General features: G+C 39.5%; 1 protein-coding gene across 3 annotated transcripts in view; it reads left to right on the top strand.

Moving 5' to 3' along the window:
* ADCY8 (adenylate cyclase 8) overlaps positions 1 to 12,342 on the top strand; it is a 265,567-nt gene that overhangs the window by 201,991 nt on the left and 51,234 nt on the right. For all 3 annotated transcript variants that reach the window (XM_021942625.2, XM_009213592.4, XM_021942626.2), the window contains one exon: positions 9,976 to 10,148. In XM_021942625.2, the coding sequence (XP_021798317.1) occupies positions 9,976 to 10,148 (173 nt within the window). The remainder of the gene's footprint in view (positions 1 to 9,975; positions 10,149 to 12,342) is intronic.

Raw genomic sequence — 12,342 nt, 5'->3', positions numbered from 1 at the left:
AGACCAACCCTCCTCTCCCTCCATCCATTTGCATAGAGCACATGCTTGATATGCATAACATCATCAAATCCTTCAGATGTCTGGGATAGAGGCTATTACTGTCTCCATGTTATAGATAATAAAACTAGAGCTCAGAAAGCAGCTTGCTCAGTGCTGCTTAGGGCTACACTTGCCTGATCTTATTTCTTCCTCACTTCTTTCCTTCCCTTCTTCTTTCTGTCCTTCCTTTCTTCTCTTTTTCAGTCTATTATCAAGCCTTGGTACTATAATTTGAACCATATCCACCTTATTCTTTATCTGGCCTAGTCCCTAGAGGAGAAACTAGACTCTACTAAGGATATGCAGGACAGGATGGGTCTAAGTCCCGTTTAGGGGCTACATTGGCCAGACCATGGCCCTGGGACTTCCTTCCACCTAGGAATAAGTGGAGCCCCAGCTTAGTGTACTCTGTGGGACAACGGCTCCCTGAGAAATTCTTGGCTTAAGGGGCTTAGGAAACATCTCAACTTTTGGACAGAGTAAGTGGCCCGGAATTGGAGAGTCAGAGCTAGGCAAAAGCTGCATTTCATTTCCAATTAAGCCCCCTCACTTGCTAGCAGTGGAACCTTGAATCAATTCTTACTCTCTCTGAACCTCAGTTTCCTCATCTGTAAAATGGGAAAATTTATACCTTCTTTACATGACTACGGTGGAGTTAAACAATATGTTCTCATGGTGCCTGCCTAGATGGATTAGCAAGTATTTAGCTCCTCACATGGCATCTGACATGAAGCAGCTATTTATCTGTGCCCACACATCACTTTGAATTAATATGTATACCCTTGACCCAACACCTGAACCCCCAAACACAAGACCACAGCACTCAGAGATTAGCCAAATCCTAAGAAAGTGGTGGGTAAGATTTTTGATCACACAGCTTTATTTCAGTGCCTCAGTTTCCTTATCTGTAAAATGGGGATAAAAGTAGGGTCTTCCTTATTGGGTGATTATGATAATTAAGTGAATTAATCCATTTAAAGTGTTTAGAAGCCACACCTGGCACAAAGTATCTGCTCATTAAATGTCAGCTATGATTTATTTATTATTTTCAGCAAAAAGGCTTTGAGCATGTAATGCCAATGTATGTTATCATCAAACAAACACCTGTACATACCTGAACAACCATGTGTAATATACTAGTGTATGTTATGAAACACACTCAAAAATAGAAATGTTTAAAAGTTAGATAAAATGAATATGGATTGATGTTACCATTTTCTCCACAATGAAAGGGTCATCTTCTTCAGGAGGTCAGCAAACTATGGCCATAGGCCAAATTCACCAGCTGCAACAACCACCTGATCTGACCCACCATTTGCCATTCTGATACGTGTGTGTGTGTGTGTGTATGTGTGCATGTGTATGTGTGTGCACACGCTTCACTGACTAGGCATTGCCAAACTAAAATGGATTAGATATTCAGACCTTCTGAAAGACTTAATCCAACTCCCCAGCACTCACATACTCACAAGTATGTGTCCCCAAGCAAACCACTTCATCTTTGCGAGCCTTGGTTTCTTCAAATGTATACCTGACATTTCTGCCTCATCCTATGAGAAATAATATCCAGTCCAAAAACATGTTATCAAACAGGATGATGTAATATAAAAAATGAGGCTTTTACAATGTATGATATAAAGTATAATTTAGTTCTAAATTCAAAGCTTGTCAGATGCTAAAAAGGAGTGAAGACGCCGGGAATGAAAGTGAAGAAAGCTATATTCCAGTCAAGGTTGGAGAGTAGTCGAGGAGAAAGAAAGGCACAGGTTTGTGAAATGAATGCAAATCACATGCACAAACCCAGAGTGTCATTATCTCAAACACCTGGATGTGGTTCTCAGGAGACTCAGTGGGAAGACCCTAATTTTAGAATCACACCCCTTTATTATATGCTCTGGCACATCTGAATAAACAGTTCACTGTATCTGCAATAGCAGAGCTTTCTATGGTTTATTTATTTATTTATTTTTATTTTTTTTAAGGGTGCTTTGATCATTTTTTTATTTATTTATTTATTTTTATTATTATTATACTTTAAAGATCTAGGGTACATATTGCATAGCGTGCAGGTTATTACATATGTATACTTGTGCCATGTTGCTGTGCTGCACCCATCAACTTCGTCAGCACCCATCAACTGTCATTTTATCAGGTATAACTCCACAATGCCAATCCCTCCCCCTCCCCTCCCCATGATAGGCCCGTTATTGTGATGTTCCTTCCAGAGGTCAAGTGATCTCTCATTGTTCAGTTCCACTATGAGTGAGAACATCACGGTGTTTGGTTTTCTGTTCTTGTGATAGTTTGCTAAGAATGATGGTTTCCAGCTGCATCCATGTCCCTACATAAAGGGTCCTGAAGAGCCCATTTTTCCATAGAGATGTGATCGTCTGTATCTTGGCATGCTGGCATTTCCTTCCCTTTCTTCTCCATTTATTCAGGTCCTACCCAGCCTTCAAGCCTCCCTCTTTCCATAACGTGGTTTGGCAGGCCCAACTCCTTCAGCACTCTCCTCCCTGCCATCTCACATACCTTGATGGTGTCATCTTAGCACTCACACTCCATCCTTCCTACCGTTGATTTATTTATCTAGGACATCCTTTCCATCCTCTCAAATTTATTGACTTAAGGAGTGAAGATAATATTGTATACCTATTCAATATTGACCAAAGGGCCCAGCAGGACAGGGCCCACAATGTGTGTTTTAAAATATTTAAAGAGAAAGGAAGCATTCTTCCAATAGACTAACAGGAACAAGATTTACCTTTCCATCTGAAATAACTAAAAACAAACAAAATATATGAAACAATAGTTTTCAAGGCACTAGGCATCAGTCAGTGAAGGACAATAATCCTGAAAGACAGGAAGCAAGTGATTGCCTGAGCTTTATTATTGCTTTAAGAGAGTTTTTAGACTATGGCTCAGGAAGAGGAAACCAAGGTGGACTCCCTGATTTCAGAATACTAAGCTGAGAGTCCCGGGAGACCGAGGTGGCTAGAGTCTGCAGAACACACTACTCTGGGGAGTTGCATAGAGAGCAAAACCTAGAGATCTGAAAAGGGTTCAATCAGTACATGCATGTGAGGAAACTGACACGGGAAAAGAACCATGTGGAAGGATCAGTGCCTGGAACCACACAGAGCTGAGAATAATTTTGTTCCCACCAGTCAGACTGAAAAAGATTCATGGGGTACTAGGTTAGAGTATTCAGAAAAGTCTTGCTTCAGTAGAGTAAAATAATTGTTCCCACATCATATGCTTCTCTGATTCTTCCTTTAAAATCTTAAAAGTTAGATCCAAAGAGATCAAACCTTTTAAAATAATTTAATATGTGTCCTAGAATAAATTTCAAGAATATGCATAGGAATACAAAAATAGCTAGGATTTAACAAGGTAAATACACAGTGTCTGGCACCTAATCAAAGATTACCAGGCATCAAAAGGAGAAGGAAAATATGACTGATAACAAGGGGAAAAATGTCAACCAAAAAAGACCAACTCAGATTTGACTGTGTATATTTGAATTAGCATTTTTTTTTTTTTTTTTTTTTGACACAGAGTCTCACTCTGTTGCTCAGGCTGGAATGCAGTGGTACAACCCTGGCTCACTACAACCTCCACTTCCCAGGTTTAAGCAATTCTTGTGCCTCAGCCTCCCAAGTAGCTGGGATTACAGGCATGCGCCAACATACTGAACTAAGCTTTTTATTATCATTATTTTTAGTACAGATGGGGTTTTTCCATGTTGGCCAGTCTGGTTTCAAACTCCTGGCCACAAGTGACCCACCTGCCTGGGCCTCCCAAAGTGCTGGGACTATAGGCATGAGCCACTGCACCCAGCCAAGCAAATAAATATTATGACTGTATTCATGATAGACAAAATTAGATAGTGCAGAAGAAAAAAATAGTGAAACTGATAACATAGCAATATAAAGTATCTAAAATGAAATACAAAAATTAAAATAAAAGCAGTATTGGGGACAACTTCAAGCAGCATACTGTATGTATAATTGGAGTCCTAGCTCCTAACCTAAAAGAAAGACTAAGAGAAAGACAAGGAGATTGAAAACCTATTTAAAGAAATAGTGGCCTGAATTTTTCCACATTTGATGAAAACCATACATCCACAGGTCCAAAACCTCAATATAAACACACACAGGCACATGAAGGCACATCATAATCAAATTACTCAAACCATAATAAAGACAAAATCATAAAATGGGTAGGGGAAACATATTGCGTAGTAAAAGACAGTGGTATGAATAGCAGAAGATTTTTCAAAAATACAACCTTGGAAAACCAGCATCTTGAATGAACCAAAGGACCATTAAGAATGTACCAGAGCACAAACCACATACAAAATTTTCTTTTCTCCTACTTAACACAACCCAGTGAACACCCTGGAGAGTCAGACAAGCTATCTTCCCAGCACCTTGTGGTGGTCCCCAGGTTTATGATACCCTCCTTGCTCGACTTTCTGGAGAGTCCAGGCTGGTCTCAGAAGAAGCAGAGCAGCTTCTGTCATTTGCCTGGATACACTTCACTGTGCTGCTTATACCAAGAGCTATAATTGCTAAGAATCAGATTTTGTGTAAAGCAATAAGTCCAGATGATTTCTTTGAATCATAGTGACTTTTAAAAATTGGCTGTTTGATTTCTTTCCTTCTTGTCCCATGAGTTCAAGAAGTTGTGGGATTTTGGCAGCAACCAGATAGCTTCAGGGAATCCAGTTTGTCTGACCTGTGTGGGTAGATGCTCAATTCCTTCGTCAGTTATCATGTGCAAAATAATTCTTCTTCCTCCTAAGAGTAAATTGTGCATATATTGCCAAGGCAATTTATGGTGCATTGACAATGTCCTTCCAGCCTGGCACAATTTTTGGTGCATAGTGGGTTCTCAGTCAACAATTGTGGAATAATGCATGATTTAGTTTGTAAACTGTTTTATGGAAACAGGTTCAGTTGTTGCTACCCTTAATACCTTGTCAAATCATGAAATTCCAATTTTTTCAGTACAGACATTGAAGAAATTGATTTCCCAAGCCAGAATATCTGAGAGAGGAAAACCTTGTGTATTCAGAAGAAGAAAAGTGTTACATACACTTCCTCTCTTCTGTAAAGTGGACCCAAGAATAATACCTGTCCTTGAGTCATTTAAGGAATTAAATGAGATGAAACACATAAAGTCATTCAACGTCATTCACAGAATACGTACCCAATAAATATTTAGGCTTAATTATTAGATCTACTTTCCACCAACTTAATTGCTGATTTACAGACATCCCCAACCCAGCTGGTCCCTCCACCCATCTTACCTGGAGTTCATCTAAGATGAATCTGGTGTCTTTCACACCTCCACATCTGTAGGGGTTTTTTGTCTTCTCCTGTCTACATTTTATTTTACCTACTGAAATGCCTTTGACTTCTTTATCCTAACCAATTTTTTTAACAGTAAAAACTGAGGTGTCATTATATCCTTTCCCAAGGCAAAGGTGACGCACTTACAATGCATAGCTTGTCTGCTTCCTTTATCAGAGATTGCTGGGAACTTTGCTCACTACCTAACATTTCTCATACAAAACTTGGCATTATTATTTTTTGTCATTAAAAGGTCTAGGAAAAAACAGAGAACCCCAGGCAGAGTCCTCTGGAGTACAGGGATTTACCCCGAAACACTGCATTCAACCTACTGCTTCATTTGATATTGCACATTAAAATAAAACTAAAGGACATTACAAAAGGAAATAATTCACTCAAAAGCCATGTCATGTCTGTGTACACATATTTTGCATTCTTGTAATCATAGTGTATATACAATTTTACACCCTGCTTTCCAGTTTAAAATTATTTTGAAGACTTTTTGTTGTCATTTAAATGCTCCTCTGAAAACTCTTGTATATAGAGCTCTTTATTCTTCGGGCACATGTTTCTTCACTACTGTCTTCTAGTTCTCCTCCACACATCCCCAACAATGCCTAATCAATATTCTTATTTCTCTTCTTCCACAGTCCTTCAAACATGGTAGGCTCTCAATGCTAGTCTCTGTGTCTTCTGTCTTTACTTGTATTCTGCTTGAGTAATTTCTTCCACACCTGTAAGTTCAGCTGAATGATGCTAAATGTGTGTCTCCAGACCCCATCTGCCTTCTGAATCTCAGCCTCATTTATGTCATCGCTCACTGAACATCCTTCCTGAATCACCCCTTCTATACCTAAAGCTTGATAGGCCTAAAAAAGAACTCACTGCCTTTTCCCCATGCTTTATCTTAAGTTTTTTCTTACTTAATGGATTAATACAAAGTGGAAATCTTAGTGCTATCTCTGACTCCTCTCTATTTCTTACCTCCCCATAAAACTAGACAATGTTATCCAGTTTTTATATCTTGCTAAGTTTATTGGGTAGATCTGCCAAGACCTTGTCTTTAAGTCTCAGCTTTTTTTCCATTAATCGTGATACTTCGTACATTCTTCCCTACCACAATTTATTTCTTAGGCATTGACCTAATGAATCCATTACAAGTATGAAACTCATCTGTGGTTCCTTATGGACTGCAGAATAAAGTACAGGTTTCCATGCAAGAGGATTTTTTACAGCGTGGTTTTGCCCCTTAACTCTGTCCTGCTACACCTATGAGCCCCTTATACCCAGGATCCATTTAGGGGAGAGTTTAGGAGCTGTGGGCCTTCTAAGTTCCCAGAGTAATATGACACAAAAATTGCTTGTTTTTTGACAGAGACTAAGTAATTGCATTGAGCCCAGTTTCTTCCCAAGTTACAGGAGACGTACAATTTATGGGTCCAGACCCAGCAAAAGAGAAATGTTTTCCCAAAGCTTTTACAAAGTCCTAATACTTCTGTAGCTTCCTATTGTTCTCCCATTTCCTGGTCCCACCCTGACTATTCACTCAAGGTATAAAATGCATAGAGGAGATTCCTCTGATGTTGTCCAGGGGCCTCATTCTGTTTGATGTCCCATGGTTTATATCACCTCCAAAAGATTCACCTTTATACTTTAAAGTAAAAAGTTACCTAAACCATGCAAGGCAGTGGGTGATTCCTTTCAACGGAATGGGGGATGGGGGTAAAGAAGGCGAGAGCATACTGCCACAACTGATTGAGGCAACAAAACGAGAAGGGTTTTGTTGGTGGGTCCATCAACACATTGTGCAAATGTACAATTATATTTGCCTATTATATCTTCAGCAGCCTTGTTAGAGAAAGGAGGAGGGCAACACATTCAAATCTTTTCTTCTGCTTGTGTAACTAGTTCTCTTTATGAGTAGTTGTATGATTCTCTAATAAGACCCAAGGAATTAATCCTCCTGACACCTTGTTCCTTTACACTTTTGCATTCATGCTATTCTGTCTTCCTAGAATGCCCATCCCTTTCCATTTTCTACTGTGTGAAATCCTCTCTGTCCTTCAAGGTCCAGTTCAAACTCCTGTCCCCTATAGAGCCTTCTTCAGACATGCTTGCAAAATGCAGAACGCTTTGTCCTTCCTCTGTACCCACATTGCATTTGGTCACATTGCTGGCAAAGCACTTTCCACCACGATTATTGCTGGTGTTTTTATGTCTGCTTTACATTTTAGACCACAACTTCCTTTTGGCCTGGGCCATCTTACTCTCCTTTGAATTTCCAGTGCCTGGCACCATGTCTTGATTGTAATAGGCACACAATAAATGCTTATTACATTTTATAAATTAACTGTGGTGACCACATAAGTTTTTGTTCCAAGGACACAATCATTTCAATGCCTTTTTATCCAATAAATGATTTATAATTTGCAAAAAGCCATGCACCACCCCTTGTTGTGATACAGGCAACAATGAAATGGGACCCCTCAGATCTAGTCCTCTTTCTTTGGCCTTTGTCAGACTAGAGAGGCTTAGAGTTTCCCTGAGCTCTGGAGAATAAACTTCTTATTGCCCAGTCACTTCACACACAGCTTCCTACACAGAGGTATCAAAATGAATTACCTAAAACTCTTCCCCAAGATCTTAAAGAACAGCTGAAGAAAGCCTATCATCCCATTTGAGACCAGAAAATAATTGGATTTCTTGGAAAAGGAAAAGACAGAAGTAAAGGAGACACTAGACACTAGGCTCCTAAGGGCAAGGAAATGCCTTTTTCACTCATGAGTCCACCCCATGTACCACAAAGGTATGGAGCCTTCGCCCTCAGAGAGAACGCAATCAGGACACTCTCCACACTTGTCGAGGTCAATATTTGTTGAAAGGATGCATAAATTAACCAGTTAGGCTTAGAAATCTATAAATAATCTTCAGTAATTACTTAGACATTTTTGGAAATTCTTACCCACCACCCCTGCCCATACAAAAAGTGTCTCTCTATGTAATAGAAAAGACAAGTTGTTACAAACAGCCATGTATAACAAGACGAAAAGGAATTTTAGAAATTATCAAGTCCAATATTTTAACTAGAGTCCCATTTATGTGAGTTGGTTATATCCTGGTGACCTAGATGCCACTTTATAGCCAAGAGATCTTGGACAATTTACTTAAGCTCTATGAACCTCGGTTTCTTAACCTATAAAATAGGAATTATGACTCCCATCTTGACCAGTTACTTTGAATGTTACAAATGAAAATGTATATAGAGATCACAATATTGCCACAAAATAGGGCTTTGATAATGCAAGTTTTATTCTTTTTGTTCCCAATAGTCAGAGTCTGAATCCACCATCCAGAATGATATATTAGGATACTTCTCTAAGGGAAGAAATAGGCTGGGAAGCTTCCCATAAAAGGCTGAAATCTGGTGGGGTAGACTGACACCTAAGGGCTACTCTAATATTCCAGCTCTTGGCTAATTCCAAATTTGCAATTTGCAATTTTTTAATTCCAATACAGGGTGATACTGGTCTATTCAGGGTGCTGTGGAGAAATGAAGCAAGATCCAAAAGTACCTGGAGATATTGAGGAAGGCTTCTCAGAGGAAAGAACATCTAAGCTGACATTTGCCAGAGGAATAAGCCCTAGGCATATGGATGAGAGTCGAGCAACAGGGCCCTGGGACGTGGGAGAAGGGTTTAGAGGGTGAAAGGAAATCGGATATATGATGGCCTTGTGAGCTTTGCTATTGAGAAAGGAGAATATAATTTGAGATCGTGGAGAGCTATGAAAGAACTTCAAGTTAAGATGTGGCACGATCAGATCTGTGCTTTAGAAATACTGGGTAGAGAACGATATAGGTGTGGGGTGGGGACTGGGGCTAACTGCAGGCAGAGCTGCCAGAAAACTATTCTAGAGCTGTCGGTGAGAACTAAGACAGAAATGGTGTGGAAGAAGGCTGGCTGAAGGGGAGGTCTGAAAGAAGAATCAGTTGGGCGCAGTGGCTTATGCCTGTAAACCCAGCACTTTGGGAGGTCGAGGTGGGGGGATCATCTGAGGTCAGGAGTTCAAGACCAGCCTGGCCAACATGGTGAAACCCCGTCTCTACTAAAAATAGAAAAATTAGCCAGGTGTGGTGGCACGTGCCTGTAATCCCAGCTACTGGGGAAGCTGAGGTAGGAGAATTGCTTGAACCTGGGAGGAGGAGGTTGCAGTGAGCCGAGCTCATACCACTGCACTCCAGCATGGGCGGCAGAATGAGGCCCCATCTCAAAAAAAAAAAAAAAAAAAAAAAGTAGAATCTACCAACATAGGATGGCCTGTGTGGGGAAGAAGAAGGCAACGAAGATGAAACCAAAGTTATTGGCTTGGGAAATGCTGTGAATAGTAATGCCATAAAGTAGGGCTTGGCAGTAGGCAAATGAAGAGTTTGATTGATTTGGGACCTGTTGAATTACAGGAGGCCTTGAGACCTCCAAATGGAAACTCTCTGCAAATGTGTGTAAGACCTACCAGCGTCCATGGCTAGGAGAGGGAACTGCTGCCCCCATTGAATCTGACCACCTGCATTCTCTATTTCCAGTACTTTGTCTTCACGGGGGTGTTGGCCATGGTGACCTGTGCAGTTTTCCTCCGTCTAAACTCCGTCCTGAAGCTGGCAGTGCTGCTGATCATGATCGCCATCTATGCCCTGCTCACTGAGACCATCTACGCAGGCCTCTTTCTGCGTTACGATAACCTCAACCACAGTGGAGAGTAAGTGCCCCCGCATTGTGAGTCCAAAGTGTGCTCAACTTTCTGCGGGAAGTGGAATCGTTGGGAAGATGATACCCGCCACATTACTGAAACTTAAGGCCTGATTGGATATTGACTTACATCTCAAATCAGGCATTCTGTAGTTTACAAGTCCAAGCAAAAATCCTGACTTTTCAGTGGTATCATTTATGTGAATTACAGATTAATTAATCAAAGTTTGGACTAAATAGTAGCTCAGGTCTCCTCCAAGTCTGATAATTTGTGATTTCTTCAAATTTAGTGGCTCCAATACTTGCAGGATCTATTTATAATTTGGCTGTAGCAATCTTAATAATAGTAGCCACTGTGTATTAAGCCCTCATGCTCTCTCAGGATAGTACAGTTGGTCCTGCATATCCACAGCATTGTGGATTCAAATAACTTCAGATTGAAAATATTAAAAAAAAATTACAAACAAAAATAGTACAGTATAACACCTATTTACATAGCATTTACATTGTATTAGGTTTTATAAGTAATCTAAGGATGATTTAAAGCATAGGGGAGGATATGTAAAGGTCATATGCAAATATTATACCATTTTACATAAGGAACTTCAGCATGCATGGATTTTGGTATCCACAGGGCTGATGCCGAGAGACAAATGTATTACTGTTGAAATATAGAAAAGTCCGAAAAAGAATATCTTACCCAGACTCCTTAGAGAAAAACAGCCCAAGGCAAGGCTAATGAAAGCCTAAGACAGTGAAAGTGAGGGAAAAGAGAAGTGAGGAAGAAAAGGATGAGAGGCAAATGCAAGTTACCACTACATTTTGCTGGCAACATGGGCTGTGAAGAGATTCAGCTGGTGCCTTGGAAAATCCACTCACAGAGCCATTTGAAATGTCTCTGGGCAGGCTCTAAGGTGGGAAAAAGTGTCTCAGGACAGAGAAAAATATGTCTGCTGGCTCCTTCCCTCTCTCTCCCATTGGCAAGAGTTCCCTTTTTGCATGCACCTTCTGGTGACATCACTTGGCCCCTTTCACAGCCACTGGGGTAAACAGACCCCACACAAGAAGTGATGGAAGTGGCCAGTCCAGGCTGATTGGTCTCTGGTATTAGAAGCACACGGGACTAGCTGAGGCCAGAATAAGTGGCCAACAGTCAAAGGAAAAGAATAAGGCCAAGATAATCCAAGAAGGCTAAGAAAATATGCCCAGAACTGATAATATGAATGTCCATGAACCAGTCCCTGGAAGTAAACAATGCTAACAATTAGTCATATTTTCTTGCACATTTTTAAAAGGATAATGTGTTTCAGATGTTGAAATTCCTTTCTCTAGTATTATTCTCCTCTGTCTCCTCAAATCCAACTTCTAATATACTTAATATATATCCTTCCCATCCAGGTTATATATATATTATATATACACATATATATACACACATACATATATACACACACACATATATACACACACATATATATACATATAGCTAGGCCTGTATCTATAAATTGTTTATAATATTTATTTTGTTGTGATGTAATATTACCTTTCTAGATCCATCTAGGTTGATATATACGGACTTCATTTTAGTTGTGGTCTGTACATATGAAATAATACAAACATATCAAAATATGTTTATCCTTTGACCTATTAATAGAGACATTTAGGTTGTTACCAGTTTTCCCTATTATAAAAAATGCTTTAATTACCATAATTGATCATATCTTCTGGGGTGTAGATATAAAAGCACACTTGTTGGATTGTAGGGTATCTGTATTTTCCACTTTTTAAAATGTTGCCAAATTGCTTTTCAATGTGACTGACACGATTTTCCTCTTATAAGCAGTGGTCCTGTTGCTCTCATTCCCACCTATACTGTTAGATTTTTAAAATACTTGTTAGGTTGAGTGTGCATTTTATTGCACTGTTTATATTTGTGCTTCTCTCATTATGCATAAGCTTGTGCATCTTTTGTTGGTTTATTGGCTATTTGGGTTTTATTTTATGTGAATTGCCAGCTCATATCCTTTACTCAGTTTTCTATTGGGTGATTCATCATTTTCTTGTTGAATTTGTAAGAGTTATTTTTGTTTTTAATTAACAAATAATTGTATACATTTATGGTATAAACATGATTTTTTGATCTATGCATATGTGGTAGAATGGCTACATCAAGCTAATTAACATATGTATTACTTCACATGCTT

The sequence above is a fragment of the Papio anubis genome, chromosome 8 (assembly GCF_008728515.1).
Source record: "Papio anubis isolate 15944 chromosome 8, Panubis1.0, whole genome shotgun sequence".
In the NCBI taxonomy this organism is placed as follows: Eukaryota; Metazoa; Chordata; class Mammalia; order Primates; family Cercopithecidae; genus Papio; species Papio anubis.
The sequence above is the reverse complement of the archived record's forward strand: the minus strand, read 5'-3'. Positions and strand labels throughout refer to the sequence as shown.